The sequence below is a fragment of the Hetaerina americana genome, unplaced genomic scaffold, assembly GCF_022747635.1.
Source record: "Hetaerina americana unplaced genomic scaffold, ioHetAmer1.1.p SCAF_5, whole genome shotgun sequence".
Taxonomy (NCBI): Eukaryota; Metazoa; Arthropoda; class Insecta; order Odonata; family Calopterygidae; genus Hetaerina; species Hetaerina americana.
In genome coordinates, this window is record NW_027287095.1 from 65,730,487 (window position 1) to 65,748,912 (window position 18,426).

At 34.4% G+C, this 18,426-nt stretch overlaps 1 protein-coding gene across 2 annotated transcripts in view; it reads left to right on the forward strand.

The window, feature by feature from the left end:
• LOC139693448 (sodium-dependent neutral amino acid transporter B(0)AT3) overlaps positions 1-18,426 on the forward strand; it is a 142,231-nt gene that overhangs the window by 114,383 nt on the left and 9,422 nt on the right. For both annotated transcript variants that reach the window (XR_011702049.1, XM_071591607.1), the window contains exons 2-9: positions 3,173-3,405; positions 6,219-6,569; positions 7,644-7,885; positions 8,214-8,364; positions 11,372-11,573; positions 11,905-12,064; positions 13,994-14,156; positions 15,745-15,945. Coding sequence is in view for 1 of the 2 variants with exons in the window: in XM_071591607.1 (XP_071447708.1) it covers positions 3,173-3,405; positions 6,219-6,569; positions 7,644-7,885; positions 8,214-8,364; positions 11,372-11,573; positions 11,905-12,064; positions 13,994-14,156; positions 15,745-15,945 (1,703 nt within the window). In the remaining variant the exon portion in view is untranslated. The remainder of the gene's footprint in view (positions 1-3,172; positions 3,406-6,218; positions 6,570-7,643; positions 7,886-8,213; positions 8,365-11,371; positions 11,574-11,904; positions 12,065-13,993; positions 14,157-15,744; positions 15,946-18,426) is intronic.

The following is an 18,426-nucleotide window of genomic DNA, read 5'->3' on the forward strand; positions in this document are numbered from 1 at the left end:
TTTCCTGTGACTGCCAGCGGACAATATAGAATGTCTTAACGCAGCGGTAGCAGTGACAAGGCGTTGACGAGAAGTAGTAATTAGATATCGTTAGCGGTTCTGCATTCGGCGTATGAGAAGAAACTTTCGACGGACACCGGTGGCGGCCACGGCGGACTTGGGTTCACTGACGAACACCGGCATTCGCCGTGAGAGTAGTGGACCTGTGCATTTCCGTTCTGAATTTTGCGCAAATAAGTCGTAGCGCCAAAATGCGTTAACGCTCCTCCCTAACGTTCCTTCTTCCTTTCCATCCCCTCCTCTGCTATATTCCTCCGCCCCATTCCATTTGTGTACGGAAATAAAGATATTTGCATAAACATATGCCCTCCGAAACATTTTTTGGGACCAGTTCTCTCATCCCATTCTTTCTCTCTTTCTCCCACTCATCCTCTCATTCCCTCACCTCCAGCATACACACACATGCCAACCCCCAACTCGGCTTTCTTCCCCACACAGACCCCTTCCCCGATCCTCCGCGCATCCGTCTCCTCGCCTTTTCCACCGCCCCCGACCCCCCGCCGCACTCCCCAAACCCCTCCCGACGCCGGAGTACTCGGGAGAAGGCGCTGAAGTCGGCAGTGGAATATTCCGCTGTTTCTTCGTCGAAGTCTCATCCCACACTCCCCATTCGCACCGCCGTCGGCCCCACACCCCCGCCCTTTCCCCATACCACCCGACTATCTGCCCCCCTCTTCTCGGAGCCCCCGTACCTCACGCCGTATCCGAAGCCTTCCGCCGCCAAACATGTCGGCTCCCCAACCCTCAGTCTTCCCACCCCGACCACCACAGCCTCACCCCCTACCGATTCAGCTCTCCCCCACTCCCATCATCTCTCTCGCCTACTCCTCTTTCTAAATTCCGCCTCGAGAGCGCGACACCAGATGGCATTTACTCGGCGCCGCAGCCGTTTAAATGCTCCACAAATAGAGGGCGTTGGCGCCGTGACTAACGATGATGTCTCCGAGTTTACACTCCGCAGACTCAAGCAAGATTCATTGTCAGCCCCTTAGTCAGTGGTACTATTTGGAAGAAGTCTCTTAGGAATGCCCCTTGTCCCTTTGAATGGGGCATTAACTTCTGAAGGAGCTGGATTGATTGTGTCCCTTGCATAGATTTGTTAAAAAAAGTATACTTTCCTCAGCTGTGTTTTAAGACAAAAAATGGGGTGCTGCAATTCACAGTATAGGTACCATAACATACCTGATAACGTGTTTGAAAAAATTCGTTATGACGACATGGGTGTGGTAGGATTTATTTCTATTTTACCGAGCGTGTATGAAATGAAAATGAAAATAAATTATTAAATCGAAGATGAATTATTAAACGAAAATTTCGCTTTTTTTCTCATTCATCGGATCAGGTGGCTAATATTTTCCATTTCTGTTTTCTAAACTTTTTGTTTCCAACAAATTCTAATATTTTGTTGGATTGCTATAAGATTGGAATGGTGAAGATGCGTACATGCTATATTAATAAAAGTTGTTTACGCCCATGAAGGAGTCCTCCAAACGGGAATAAGAATAGCAATTTATATTTTATGAATCGCATGCTATTTTTTAGAAAATGCTAGAGGCTGTTAAATAAAGTGTGATCGAATTTTTTGCATTCGCCTGATATATTGTGCAAAATTTTAATTTTGTTGTATTATTAGTTTAATATGCTATGCATCTGTGGCACAAGTTTCATTGATTTGACTTTAGTGATGTGTCAATGGCAGGTGCCTACAGTTTGAACCATGTTCAGTTCGCTTACGGCAACAACGACTCGACAATGCACAAAAATTTAGCTTTCGCTGAATAAATCGTTAGCAGGGGCAAATGTGATGACACCAAGTTTTTGGAGAGCCTGTTCCTCTCTGTAGCCCGTCTATAAGATGGTTTGTTGGGGAGTCTATAAATTTCAAAAGGAATGTTGATTCGGAGCTCCACTTGCTCATGCCCGTACGAAGTCAACAATAATACTGATTTCGCCAATGTGAAAGGAAAATCTTTGAATAATTTTAAGAGCACCGTCAGAAATATTGAAAAGTCATTGATTGCTACCCACAGAACGATTCCACATGAGACATTATGCAACACGCGCTTGTGCGCGGTGGGTTTGCGAAATCCATATAGCGAAGCCAGAATGAATTCATTCATGCTTCACGCGTGAAATACAATTCTTTGCGCGTAGGCTCTATGATCGCGCGCTAAGCGGATTGCAATTTGAACGATACTTGGTAGCCTACCGTTTAATGTAGACTTTGCATTGTAACTAAATTCACACTCCAACATATCTATGCAAAAATATTGATTTATTCCTCAAATTTACGATGGACACAATACAATGTCTTTTGAATTTTACTGCCACCAGTTGTATCATATCGTTACCTTACTTTGAATCCTTCAAATGGTACTGAAGCAGACTAATGGACGTATGTAAGTTTGGTATTTCTCCCAGGATTTTCGGATAAGGTTAAATAATACCATTTCACAAACAGGATTGCGTAATTTCCTTCTAATTGCATATTACCATTTCGTTTTGGAGGTCAACAAAAAAATCTACACATCGAAGCAAACCATCTTCTGATGAGCCAGTTTCCTAAACTTGCCACCATTTTCACATGCTTTGTTTAGTCACATTCATTATGACTGTCCAAATGTGAAAAAATAGGACTTCTACCACTGTTGAAAGAAAAAATGTTCATTTTTGTTTAGCAAAGTTGTAGTGGCCCTCATTGATAAAAATGAGTTGATGTTATTTTTATTCTGACTAAAACAAAATAGTGCTGGTTGGTAAATTCATCGAATTTGAGCAGCTTATCCAAATAGTCTAGTCATTCACTTGAAACTTATGGGATAAATCCAGCTGCATTCTGCCAGTTTATTCCAAAGCCAGCTGGTTACTAGCAAATCTTACTAACCTGCATATATATGTGTGTGTGTGTGTATATATATATATATATATATATATATATATATATATATGTATGTATATATATCTCCCGCTGGAAATTTGCATTCATATTGTATGCAAACCAAAAGAATTTGAGTCTTAGCTCCCAGCACTCTGCCTAGTGTTTCCAACCTAAATGTTTATGGCTTGTTTTGATATAAGATGACCGACCTTGTTCCTCCTCTTTCCGTTCCAGGTGCTTTCCTTATACCATATGGAGTGATGCTCATCCTAGAAGGCATCCCACTGTTCCTGGTTGAACTAGGCATTGGGCAGAGGATGCGCATGGGTTCACTGGGAGTATGGAACACCATTCACCCATGGCTTGGTGGCATTGGTATTTCCTCTTGCATAGTGACTTTCTTTGTTGCACTCTACTACAATGTCATCATCACCTGGTGCTTCTACTACCTCTTCAACTCATTTCAGGTGTGCTTCTTTTTCATACGACAATGATCACGGGGACTGATTGTTGCCGCTTAATATCCACCTATTGCAAACGTTTTCCAGGTAGGATCGTGAATGGCATAGCTCTTTCATTTGTAATAGGTGTGATGAAAAAAATTAGATATGATTAAATCATTTTATGCTTTCAAAAGTATGGCTAATCAAATGAACCCTTACTGAACAGTTTTAACCAGTAAATATTATTGTTGAAGAGAGCTGTAAATTATATATTTGCAATCCTTGCTATCCAATCTGATTCACATTCACTTACTAGGTACTTATTGCCTTCATTAATTGCAAAACTTTGCAATCAATGTATGTTAATTTGAAAACTAAGAAGTTTATACCCTGGACAGGTAGATGCTTCACTCACTGCATCTATTTATTTTTGGCTGAAGTAATTTTTCAGTATTCTTCCTAAATGTCAAATATGTTTACTAAAAGTAAATTTCGATAGATCAACTTAGATTCTGGATAGCATTAGCATGACGTGCTACATAGGTCCTAGATGATCAATTAAAAATTAGAGAAATTTCAGAAAAATTAACCTATTCATTGTGTGCACTTTAATTTTCATTGAAAAGGCATTGTAGTTGGTAAGTTCCCCGCAGAGAATTTTGAATTATGAGTATATAGCTTAAAATTGCACTAATTTTCAAAGGAATTTTCTATATTTTCCAATTTTTTTCAGAGCTTAGTTAGCCCAGTTTTTTCTCATTCAAATGACTCCAATTGCTACCCATGATTAAACATTAAGGTTGCTTTGCCCATTTTTTTATTTATTCCATTTAAATTTCCCTGCAAAATGTTTACTGCATTTTCAGTTGATAGCTTTTTCTGTTCAAAAGTTTAAAAGCATTAAGTAATGATAAAATTAATGAATGAATAATGCCAATTCAAGTATATTCAATTTGGAGATGTTTAACTAAATCTACAGTTAAGCATTTTCTGTTCTCAGGTATCTCCAGTATAAATACAAACCAAGCATTTTCATCATGAGGGTCTTCTTGTCATATGAATTGTGGAACTCATTTGAAGTTAACATTTAGAGAAAATATTAAGTTGTTCTTAGTATTTGGTTGCTATTTTGGCAAGCGGTGAAATGAGTGAGATTCTGATGCAGAGCATGATTTGTGCCTAGAGATTCACTTGGGGAAAGATTGAGTTGGTAAGCAATTCGTAGTCAGATATGAGTTGTAGAATTGTGATCAAATTTTTGAAGCTGAAATGGAGTCTGGAAGACAAGCGACACATATGTGCATCATATCATTTCTCACTTACACAAACTTGTCACAACCCTGAGGAATCAATTGTTCAAACTCAAAATTTCAATTGAAAAATAAACTTAAATGGATGTCCTTCAATAGTTCTGCTTTAGAGCTGTATGTGGAAAGTAGAAATGTCAAAACCAGCATTCTTTATCTGACTATCACATTCCCTCCGGCCTCAATGTGGCTTATTGGTTTGATCTTCATTCATGTTCTCCATATTGATGTATTTCACCAAAGTGTAGGTGGCACAAAATATGCATTATAAAAGTGCTAAGCCTCGTCTACAAGTTACTTATATGAAAGAAGTTAGAATTAGGTGGATGGAATAAAATTATGTGGCTAAAAAGTCAAAATGGATTAGCTTCCAGGTCTCCCAACTGAATTAAAATTGGCTACAAGTTCTCATTTCCAATAAAATGACCCTCTAACAGGTTTTGTGTTTGACATTTTGAGGGCCCCATTTTTATGGCAGGAGAAAGGTCCATAAAAAATAGCCTAGTTTCTGGAGTCCCAAATTTCTCTAATGATCCTTTTATGTGATCTACCCTTAACTTTGATATTTACGGAAAGATTGTATTCTTAAAACTAAGGAAAAGATTGTCTTAAAATGTAAAATTACTTGTATGATGTTCAAATTGAGACAATAGGTAATCAATCTGAGGATAGAATTGGCTCTCCGATCTATTCTGTTTACTGGACTGTCTTTTCATTTCGTCATAGTTCATTGCACTAGCATCCTCTCTGAGTAAACATGTGTAATGTCACATATCTAAAATCGTAAATTTGTGCAGCCAAAGAGCATAAGGTAATAATGTGCCTCTCATTACATCAGTGATTCTATAGCATTGCCATATATAAAATATGCCTGTCATAATTAATGCCTGTAAATAAGGTACCTTGTGGAAAATGTTAAAACTATTGCGAGCACTTCATTCTTGACATGTCATTTAATAACGGCTCCAGTTGAGAGATCTCCCTTGCTATGCTTCATTCAATGCAACTTTCATGTCTCCGTGACTCTTAATCTTCTTAACCGCGGCTTCTAAAAGTAGTCAATATTTTCAAGAATTTGTTAATTACATGTCAGAATTTGATGATATGAATTGACGATGCCAATAGCTTCTTGCACACGATGATGATGTAAAAAATAATTGGTAAATATCTCATCTATGTAAGTAATAAAACTACATTTATGCCCTACAGGAATATATAAGTACAACCTCTCCTGTTACATTTCTGTAAGAAAAAAGTCAATAGTAAGACTTAATTTTCTTCAGTTAATTGTTTCATAGGCATCAATTTAAACTCAAGTTTTAATTTACATCTGTTATGAGCATGCATATAATTTAGCCTGTGATATTTTTTTTATTTCATGCTCTTGTATAAGAAAATTATCAATTTTTTCACTTCTATTTTATAATCAACTTCAAAACTCCTGAGAAGAATGGAATTTCACTGATCGTTGTAAAAATTTCACCTGTCATATTGTTTCTGATAAGTTTAAAAAATATTTTTACACAACAGAGTCCACTCCCATGGGGAGACTGTCCTCTAGTTCCGGAGAATGGGACATCAAATATGATCCCTGTTGAAGAATGTGAAATGTCTTCAGAGACTTCTTACTTCTGGTATCGTACCACGCTTGATGTGTCTCCATCAATGGATGAACCGGGAAATATCAAGTGGTGGATAGTACTCTGCTTGCTTCTAGCCTGGATAACTGTTTACTTCATCGTCATGAAGGGGATACAATCATCTGGAAAGGTGGTTTACTTCACCTCTCTTTTCCCATATATAGTTCTCACTATATTCTTTGTACGAGGGATAACTTTACCTGGAGCTGGAGCTGGCTTAATCCACATGTACACTCCAAAGGTAAATATTTCCCCTTGTTTCATATTTAGTTTCCCTCTGCCTTGCTTTATATTTTAATCTCTCATATGACATTCATTGCTAATACAAATTCTCTTAGAAATCTCATAGGTTTTGCATAATTTCTTCCAACCAGTTAAAAAAAATTTTTTCACTATGGGACATGATACAACTTCAATAAAATGCAATATGTGGTGGTCACCAATCATTGTAATTCACTTATTAGAGCTTCAGCTGTATCAATATGAAGTTATGTAAAAGTTAGGTCATGGAGCCTGAGGTCTTCCTTTAATTATGGTTGTATCTCTTCCATAGAGTTGCCATGGAACAGAAGCAAAAGTTAGAAGTGAGCACACTGCAGATGTGAATTAATAGTGAGGAAATTAATAAATGTCTGGGCTCTATTTTGTCATCAATGGGGAAAGAAAATGAAGATAGCATTGTAATTGTTATTATCTTACTGCCTTTCCTACTTCTTCCTTTCGAATCATATCCATCTTTATATGCCTCTTCACAATATTCTACATCTATCGCCGCTATTTCCACTTTTGCCCTTGATGTCAATAAAAATATTTTACTGCAGTTGTTGATAATTTACAAATTATCAGCAATTGCAGTATAAATTTTTGTTGATTACTGTTCCCACTCTAATTCCTTCAACCTCGCCTTATTTCATTTTGTTTGTTACTTTCACTGTTGTTAGCAAGAGAAAACTACTGAACTAAATTTACTTATAAATTGGAATTTGTATTTGATGTACTCTTTGGTAACTAATAAGTATCGGTTATATATGTACATTATTAAGTCCCATAGCTAACAGGTTCAAGCTGTTTTGAAGGATAAAGCGAAAAAGTTATGACTGTCTTAATAATAAAAACTGGTTTTGAAAATTTTCTGATACAGCATACATATACGAGCTCGTACTTAATGCAGACCATGTTGTTATCATTAAAAAAAAATTTGTGTGACATATGTGCTTCATGGAATTTATTTTACCAACTTTGAATGTATTTAATTTGAAATGATTTTTCTCAAAAATTCTAATCTCTTAAAATTCCCTTTGTTCAACAATCTAAGGTGGAAAAGCTGGCAGATCCAACTGTTTGGCTTGATGCAGCCACACAGGTATTCTACTCGTTTGGGTTGGCATTTGGAACTTTGGTTGCATTTGGAAGCTACAATACTCCAAATAATAACTGTGTCCGGGATGTAATCTTGGTTTCCATTACCAATGCACTAACAGCAATTTATGCATCTGTTGTGATATTTGCCATCCTGGGATTCAAGGCGATGTCCAATGTCACCAAGTGCTTAGAACAGTGAGTGTGGTGTGAAATTATCAGTATAAAATGCTTTAGATTAATGAAATCTCATGCGTGAACAGAGGAAGACGAGGAGAAATAATTAGTGTTGCAACAACAGGTACTGAGTTTCTATGGAAATTGGATATAATTGATTCACTGATAGAAACACTGTTTTTTTGCAAAAGCATGCCTTAAAGATTTAAATGGGCATAATGGATTTATTTTATGAGGAAATGAATTGTTTCAATTATTTAGATGACATATGATTTGTGAACAAAAATAAAATGTCTGCAGAGCATTTATTGTATGTATGTATTAAACAATGAATTTTCTACATTTCCAGCAATAAGGGAAAATTAAAGCTCCATGGATTTCTCAACTCGACCAATGTTACAACTGATGTATATGAAGCAGCATTTGCTGCTGTGGAAACATCAAATTTAACTGCTTCATATGGTATGAAGACTTGTGATCTCCAGGACGAATTAGACCAGGTATAATTAAACTAGAGTGTCAGAAGTGTCACATGGCCTTAAACCTGACGTATTTTGCTTTTGGGTGCATTTCTTTGTAAAATTTAAAAAAAATGCAAGAATGACAAGAAATTTTCAATATGATTAGGGCATTATTGAGAGCAGTCGAATCCCAATTCCTTCAGCAGTGGAGAAATCATTGGTATTTCATAGTGCATTGTATAATCTAATGTGCATATTAACATATGCAGTGAGAGGCATTGAAGGCACTACTCCAAATCATAATTTTTTACATTTGTCACAATTTTAGGTTTTCTGAATCTCATAAGGTGTTTATTTTTCAAAATATTGATTCTGTGATTAACATCTTTTCATCAATAGTGGTGAATATCTGGCTAAATCTCACGTTTCTGCTTTAACCCTCAATTAGGTACATCTAAAAATTTCATATACCTAATTAGGTGGGTGGCATTCCAAATAATCCAATTGTAGTTGGAGACCCACTTTTTAGTGGCTCAATGTAGCGCATAAAATGAAACTAAGGTAAGCTAAAGATAGCCCTAATTTTTAGTTTACTTTTTTAACCGAGTAAAACCATTCTGTTTTATTTTTTTGAGACCAGATAGCTTTGTTTTTGGGGCATAACAAACACCTACTTTCTTTTCAAAGATAGGGCAATAGCCAACAGATATAGGTTTGTACAAATTGGGTATTTTTTTCAATTCCCAATCAATATAGTTAGGCAAATGGTTGAGCTCTTGCCAGCTATCAGAAAATCACACATATGTCAACTCCTGCTTTGGTCATATTTGCTCCCTGAATTGTGATATGGTGTTAAAATAATCTAAAAATTTTCATCATCTACCACATAATATCATAAATTTCTGGATACATATAGATACCACAGATGCCTATCACAAGACTTCTTTATTTATCAGGAATTATTAATGTACAGTTGTAAAATAGTGTCAATTCAGTTAAAAGTGGAACTGTTTTCTTCCTGGGATCATAAATGAAAAAATAAATAAGGAATTGTATTTTTATGACTTTTTAATTGTAAACCGGTGTAAAAATCATTAAATAACCTAGAGCCTATTGGGAATGCTACCATTCATACACATTTGTCAAATTTTGAAGTCCAAAAAAATATCTTAAAAGTCCAAGCTTGAATTTATATGCCAGGTGCCAAAACGAAAGCGGTGAGATTTGGGCAATTTGTTTGTATCATGCCTCAAATAGTGAAATGTGATATCATAACTGTTGCATCCATGTAAAACATCTTCTACCATAATACCAAAATCCATAAAAAAAGTAGTTTTTCCTCAATATAGGTTACTGCACTCAATTTTTATTTGTCAACCATTGTGTACAGAAGTACACTGCTTATAGATAACCATGTTCATATAACCTGGGATTCATTTGCCATTTATATAGTCTTTTCCATTCTTTTTACGTTTAGGTGTTCATTCTAAGCTTTATTCATTAAAGACATGTAGCTATCACAAATTGAGGGTGAAAGTCACTCAACAAGGAGCCATGTCCTTTGTTATCTCATTGCTGAAAGCAATATGTTCTTCTTATATTTTATATTTCTATTTTATGTATTTCTAAATTCACTCACCACTTAGTACATTGGAAAACCTGAACTTTTAGTACATAGCTGTAACTGAAGTAAGAACACATTGAAAATATGTAAAACTCTACATTAACAACAGAGGAGTCATATTAAACTCATAGAATAATCATAGAATTCATTGGATATAAATTATATAATAGGCACACTTCAGTACAGACAGAAAATCAATATTTGGGAGAGAAGATAGATATCAATTCTGGAGTTGGGAAATATATTATATTCAAAATCCTTCTTACGCCTGAAACGTTCCAATTACCGAATTTTCCCATTGATAATGCGCGCCCACAACATATGTGCATGTAAAAATTATATATAGTGTGTGTTAAACCTTTATACGTCTATATCGGATGTGTGTGTGTAAAAATACGTCTATGTTTTGATTTTTTTCAATTTTAATTACATAACGCACATCGTCATTTTTTCGATCATTTGAACATTTTCGTATAGATAATGCACACATTATCGATGGGAACATATGGTACTTGTTTTTTGAAATAATAGTTTTTTGCAATATCCTATCATCCAGTGAAATGCTTTGTGAACAGTAGCTGACCTTAACTAACTGGTCGTATATTGTATAACAAGGCTGAGATTTAAGGCACTGCCCCATTCCAGGTTTTAACTTGGAATCTTTGGCAAGGTGTAGCACCATGCAAAACCCATCAATAATTGCCACGAGTGAAGGAACTGGTTTCAAAATGTGACCCATGAGCAGTTCTCTCTACATTCAACGAGCAGCTCTCAATAGCCTGAGTAATTTCCCTAGATGGAATGTTATTGAAATTAGAATGAGTCAGTTAATCATGGGCTTTTATTTTGTATTGAATTCCAGTAATAATAAATGTCATGAACTTGAGCAAATTAACGATTTTCAAATGCATTTCAAACTTATATAATATAAGGATTTTAAGTATGCACTTCATAAAAGGTTGTATGCGTATTATTAAGTCAACTTTTTCTTGGAGAATTTTCCTCAGGCTTTTTGGTAAAAGAATGTCAATTTGCAATGCCAACCTTGTACTCTTCCTTTTCATATATGTATGTGGCATCTGCATGCATTTTTATGAATTATAGTAGTAACTACTTCAAAAACTTAGCAATTAAGTTCTGCCTGAAGCCTTTTTCAGATTAAATATCGAAGGTAATGCATAGCTATGAAAAGAATAATCGGTTGAAGAGAAAGTATCCTCAGAAGTTCAAGTGCACTTCTTAATAGAAGTTTCTAATTATTCACTCTAATTTTGTGATTAAATTACTGAAAGTACCATCGCAAAATTTTGGATATTTTTATGTCTTTCAATTACCATGGAACTATAAGATAGAAAATCATGAAATTTATTGGAAGAAAATCTCTCTTGCTAAAATTCTTGTTTGTTTCCTTGTTCAATTCAGGCTGCAGAAGGAACAGGACTGGCTTTTATAGTGTTTACACAGGCTATTGTTGAATTGCCCGGAGCACCATTTTGGGCTGTCATCTTCTTCCTTATGTTACTAGCATTGGGTCTAGGGTCACAGATTGGAATTTTGGAAGGAATGCTGTGTACCATATTTGAGCTAGAAATTTTCAGGAAGATCAGGAAAGAATTTCTTACAGGTATGTTACTTTTGATTTCTAGAAATTATCTTTAAGTTAGTTCACATACTATGCTACGAGTGTGTTTCTTTAACAAGAAAACATTGGGTAATAATTGAGACGTACTTAATTATGTTTGTATTATAATTTGGAATATTTATTGAGAAAGTAAAGACAAATGAAAAAAAATCAGTAAATATTGAGAATTTTTACAGTTCTTATATCAATTTTTTTCATAGTTGTTTATTCTATTTACTGAAAATTGAAGTTACATCTAAAGGATTGCTTGAAGTATGTATATCAAGTGTGAAAATGAATTTAAATCTGACATGATCATACTTTTTCCTTTCAGGTGCAGTGTGTATAATTTGTTTCTTTGTTGGTCTTATATTTACAACTGGTGCTGGTGAATACTGGTTAAAGTTATTTGATTCTTTTGCTGGCACTATTGGACTAGTGTTTGTTGCCTTGTTGGAAATGATTGCTGTCATATACATCTATGGGCATAAAAAGTAAGCATGAAATAAATATTTAATTTTAGACTAAATTATTGCATTTTATAAGTTAAAAATGTAGTAGTGTATTGTGTGTGCATCCACTAGGGTACCTGCAAGTACTTTCCTTCATTGCTAACTTTAAAATTATCTTTCTTTTCATCTTCTTAACTGAAGCGATGCATATTTTGAAATCATGTATATTATACATAGCAATTGTGACTGAATAAGTATTAACCAAAAATTATAATATGACAAATCTATTTTTCTGACATCATACTACTGAATCAAGTTTCTTCAGAAAGTTTTCATGATTCATTAGTTATCTCAGCACACTGTTGTCACACTGCTCTTGAAATTCTGATGTTATTTTTTTCTTAAAGAAATATAGATAGGAATTGTGTTTTATATGAAATAATTAGCCCTATAAAAATCCATGTAAAATTTAACAAATTTTAAATCATGCACCACATGTCCATATTAAAAGAGTTTTTAATTTTCCACAAAATCCCGTTATTTTACAAGCCCCTTTTTGCAACTACAATTACAAACGTTTTTAATATGGACATCACTTAATTCCATGAAGTGAAGCCAGAAAGTGTTAAGTAGGTTCATGTACAATATTTTTACATTAATTTGACTTTGTAGTTACCAATAACATTTAAAAAACTTCACTCGCACACCAGTTTCAACCCTACAGCATCATATTCACTGAAATTATGATGTTTGAAGTAAGTTATGAGAATAAATCCTATTTAGAGGTGGAAAATGTGTAGCTAAATTAAGTAATAGTAATTTTCACAAAGTTATGGCCAAATTTGTGGATTTTATGAAGTTTGAAATGGAAATTTTAATATTTCTGATGATTCAGGTTCATTATTCAGCAATCTACTCTCACTGAAAGCAGTGGTGTTAATATTTACTCCTATAAGAGCAGTTACTGGAGCTCCAAGATCACCTCCGGTGAAATTGATTGTCTCCTCTCTTTAAACAATTTAACAATTTTCTAGTTGTGCTCTAAGAATCAGCAGATTCTCCATAAGCCTCCTGTGGTATTTAATGCACCTCTGCTCGAGATATGTTTAGTTGTGAGCAAACTTTCAATGTAGTATGGCATGTTATCTCTATCCTTGCCATCGGTAAACTAAACTTGTTTCATATTTCTACATTTGCTGTCGCTAAAACTTGTGCCACACTTACTATACAAATTTTGCTAACAATATAAAAATGGAAATGTTTGCACAATAAATTATGCTAATGAAAAACTTATCCTCACTCTTCATGGATCAGCCTTCATATTATGACACCCTCAGTGTTATAGTAGATTCTATTCTCATAACTATTTTACTAGCCCAAATATAATGGAAAGTTTCTTTTAACATCATTTTATCCAGAAGAAAGGAATCATTGCATAAAAAAATTTTATTCAAGCTCTTAAAGATTTTGGATGCATTCTATTTTTTCATTGGAAAAAAGCATCTCAAGTTAATGTGCTGAAAAAATCTCTGAGGTCTTACATTCCATGTATTCCTAGTATTTGATTTCCTTGAGATGTATGTTTTATTTATCATAATTGCTTTGAAAAATAGCCCACACATACTTTAATAAGTCAATATTGTTCTATTAACAATCAAACTTCATCATGCACAATTTGTTTCAGTTTATATGGTGCTTAGATTAATTGATGGAAAGTTAAAATATTAATGTCTGATAAAATGCCTGAAATTTCACTATTACCCCTAGCATCAGATTTTAATTTAATTATTAGCAAACAGCATTTATGATTTTATTATATATTTATGTGCATGCATTGATTTCTTGCACATAATTGCCAAAAAGTTATCCAGATGCATGAAAGGGCTTTATTGAGTTTACATTATGTTTTACTGTCATGTTGGTTTTAAAAATCAATTTCACCAATATTAATCTTTTATGATTTCATTTTAGATTTACCCAAGACATATTTGATATGACCGGCATTCGGCCTGGGTGGTACTGGCAAATTACATGGAGGTATCTTGGACCAATCATTATGACCTGCATCTTGATTTCATCAATAGTTTTCCGGGTCATACATAAGCCAACCTACCATGCTTGGGATGCTAAAAAGGTAATTCTGAGTTATGTCTTCCCATTAACCTGTCATTTGCTTACATCCAAATGTGAACCCTCATCTTTAGAACTTAAATAAAGAATGGAGATGATATTGTTTGTTTGAGTTTGCCTAAATGGAGGTGGTGGCAAGTATCCAAATTATTTCCGTCCACTTCAGAGAAGGGTTCCAGTGCTCTACTCTTTCCTCCTATTGAAAATCTCCCATGCTGTGCAGTAATGATTATTTAATAACTATGCAAAATCAGATTTCAATCACATATAAAATGTTTAATAACATTTAGAATACAAGTTTTAGAGGATTAAAGAGAGAATTCAAAGTTTACCAATTTTTGAACCATTATAAATGTTATCCTAATGTTAAAATAGTATTCAATGGACATTAAGTGGGTATTCCACAAATATTAAAAGAGTGCCATTGTTTTTGAATTTTCAAAATCAGAGCCCCTCTATAGAGTCCCATGCCCCACCATGACCTCAGGAATATGAGGAGCACAACTCCACGAGTGGAGTAGGATGAAAGAGGAGTCTGACTAGGAGGGTCGGCAGTATGTTAACCTTGCTTGGGTGCATTAGTTCAAATAGCCAGTATTAGGCTTCCTTATCAAGTTTTGTAGATTTGTGTACTTCTCCCAATTTACTTTCAAACCTTGGCTGGAATTACCAAAATGTACGACTAAAATGCACATAGGAAATACTTTTTAAACTCATCCATAAATAAATCAACCATCTAGTTACAGATGTGGGCATATTGGACTAATTTTTGCTTTCTATTTGGATCTATGCACACTATTGAATAGTTTCCCAGTAACCTAAGTAATATTAATGGAAGGATAATTCCAAGTTTAATTAATAATCTTATCAAACAAATTAAACAACTTTTTCATAATTCTCAGTTGATGGCTCATGCACTATTATAATTTGAAGCTTAAGCCCTACATAATCATACTTATACTTTCGTTTCCCATTGCTGATAAAGACCAATAATAATAAAGGAATTGTTTCCAATACTCATTTTCTTTTAAATGAAGTCATCAGGCCTAAAACGTTAAAAAACTGTCCCTATTGTCAGTTAAGAAATTCCTTATACTTCATACATTTTAAAAGTTGCTAATTACTACGCATCTTTCTCAGATGGATAAGCTTTATGCAGCTGTAAATGTAAACTTGGCCTTCCTTTTACGTCATAATTAGTTGGTGTTCTGAAGTACAATCAAAGGACTCTTATACCCTATATACAGAATCTAACTATAGTTTTTAGAGGTAGTATCTAGGTTTTTAACCCTCATGTGAGGAGCTGCACCTATAGAGATGGTGGTAGATGTCGTGACAGAAACCAAAAAATTGCTGTTTGAATTCCTGAAAGTTCATGTTCATGTAACCTTTTAAAATATGCATATATTTATTAGGTTTTAGTGATGAAAATTGGTATTTGGTTATTTCATTTGTGGGCTTAAAAAATAAGTATCATGAGGGAGGGATCAAAAACTTTTTAAAATATTTTGCAAAACACAACCTTTATATATTTAATAACCCAATGGTTGAATTTTTTGAGCCTGTTTAAAATAAAAATGTCTTTGTTTCAGGGTGAAACAACAGAACTGCCATATCCCAATTGGGTTTTAGTCATTGCTGTACTCATGATTGTTGCTGGGGTTCTTCCTATTATTCTGGTGTTTCTCCTGCGGAGGTTCCAGTGCCTTAAATTGGATACCAGCATACACCAGGGTGCTATTCGTAGGATAGACACAACTGCATCCACCAAAGAAATGATGGGTGATGTGGATGTAAGTACCAGCATTTATGAAATGCTTAAACTATTACGTTATTTATCAACTTCCTCTAAAATATTTAATATTAAAATGAAGTGTTTTTTGTTTTCTGCCAACAGAAAATCATTATTTCATTCCAGAAAACTGGTGGGAATTTAATTCTTCTTAAGTCCTATAGCCAACCTCTTCCAAAAATTTTTTAATATATCTAGCAAATTAGCAACACATTGATATCCATTAGTTATAAAAAATACCATTGATATTTTGAAGATTATTTGGATTGTAAATTAGGCAATGCTAATTATTTACGATGATATTCTAGAAGTTTTTTTGCCATTCCATCTATAAAATTGTCAGCGATTATGTGGGGCAGTTTGTTAATGTTGTTTACCATGATCTTGATTAAGATGTGGTGAAGATATCAGCTAAGCGTGCAATTTCTCTGAAAAAATCATTTGATGATGTGTCTGGGATTTGAACTTGGAATTCCAAATTGGCGATTGTATGTTTCGTATAAATCTCTTTTGCATCATAACTACACCTGGGAATGTGGTCAAATGATATAACTGGTAGATCAGCTGAGTGGTATCTGGGTTTTAATGCTGGCCTGGTGAAATAATTTTCCTGATTGATCTTGTCATTGATAATTATGAATGCATAAATGGAAAAATAAAATGATCATTAGTCAAATATAATAAAATAGATATTAAGTAGTGTTATAAATTGTCTTCATGCTCAGGCTGGTGTGGATGGATTCACAAAAGTAAAACCAGCGTCAAAAATCACATTTTTGTCACAATTTGAACTTGTTGGTATTAATGACAGTGTAAAAATGTGTACCACCATTATGTGCAAATAATATACATATGATGCATTAATGGGATCAGTTATACCTAGAATATTTACAAAAAAAATTAAGGCTAGGTGTGGTTAAAATCTGATGTGTATGGAGGTACAGAGAAAACTCAAGTGCTTATATTTTTTATTGTTGACTCGCAACCAACATTTGATCATTATGGGGGATTACTGAAAATTCAAGTTGATTTGTAAGCCATGAAAGTCCTTGTAATATCTTCAAGTCTTTAAGTTATCCCTGGTTCACATATTAGGAATGATTATAAACATTTACCTATTATTAATAGATAAATATAAAATTATAAAGTTCATAATAGATAAAGGATTGGTAACCAGGCACCTACAATCTTACAGTATATTTTTTAGTGATACCATCACAAGAATACTACAGTAGAGCGTTGATTATCCAAGGTAATTAAGTGGAAGGAATCAGTAGATAAATGTAAATAATGGATGACTGGATCCATCTTTATTTCCAGGTTATTATGACTTAATTTTCTGTGGCATATTATGTCAAGTTTTGCATGTATATTTTAGCAAATGATTATTTTTTCTACATACTTTCTGTGACTTAATCATACGTTCTAATTACCCCAAGGAAAATTTATGCAGTAAAAATTATTGCTGTTTGATTAAGTGTTGCTTATATGCTTCACCGTCATATAGAAAAGTCAATAGTGAAGATATATACACATGCAGTATTGTCATAATTTTCAATCATTGCATTGCGACAAAATGGTATTGAGAGAAATTAGATAAATCAGGCATGCCTTTTATACAAGTCTCAGTGTAGGTGATTCTTTGAAATTCTATGCACTAAAATATTATCAATCTGAGTACATAGTCCCACTGATTAGTATCTAAAGGTCAATTTAGGCCAAGTACAGTTTGGCACTCACTAGTCTTAATAATGCTATCTGCCAGCATCCACTCTCTCGTTTCAATAGTAGGGGCCCAGTTTATCCCAGCAGCTCAGCAGTTTAACCCAGAATATGTATGTTTCTTTTATTTTGTTGGATGGTTGAATGTTTTCCACTGTAGGATGGCCTTTTAGAGGTCCCAGTATTCCCGATCACTAATACCCCTTTAATGACCCTCTCATAGAGCTAACAAATTGAGACCACGAACCTCTATTCCTAAGAATTAGGTGAGGCTACCCACTTCATCTTCATGCACTGCAAATGTTTACATAATGATTGTTTTCTTGTCATTTTTGAGTAAATATAAATCAGATTGCTCAAATATCATTTGGAGCAGCTTATGCAGTCACATATGCCATAATAATATGGAGTAATGCTTAGGAAGACTCATCATAAAGTCTTTTAAAGTGCATATATGTGCTAATAAGTTATGCTAGTAAATTACTTTTGTATGGCAGGTAGACTCTTCTAATATATCAAATGCCATTAGCTGCCAGGAGGGAAATGGGAATGAATGCCTCTTACTGGGACTAACCGATTATCTGTTCATCAGATAATCACCGCTCTACTGTTTATTTGATCTTACTGATTCAAATAATTACCTTACTTGAACGATATGAAGATAATATAAATTTCTGGCAGGATAGGGCCCTGCCACAATTTCCTCAATGTGAAACGAACCAAGTACTGCTTTTTGGCATATTCCTTTGTAAGCACTTGG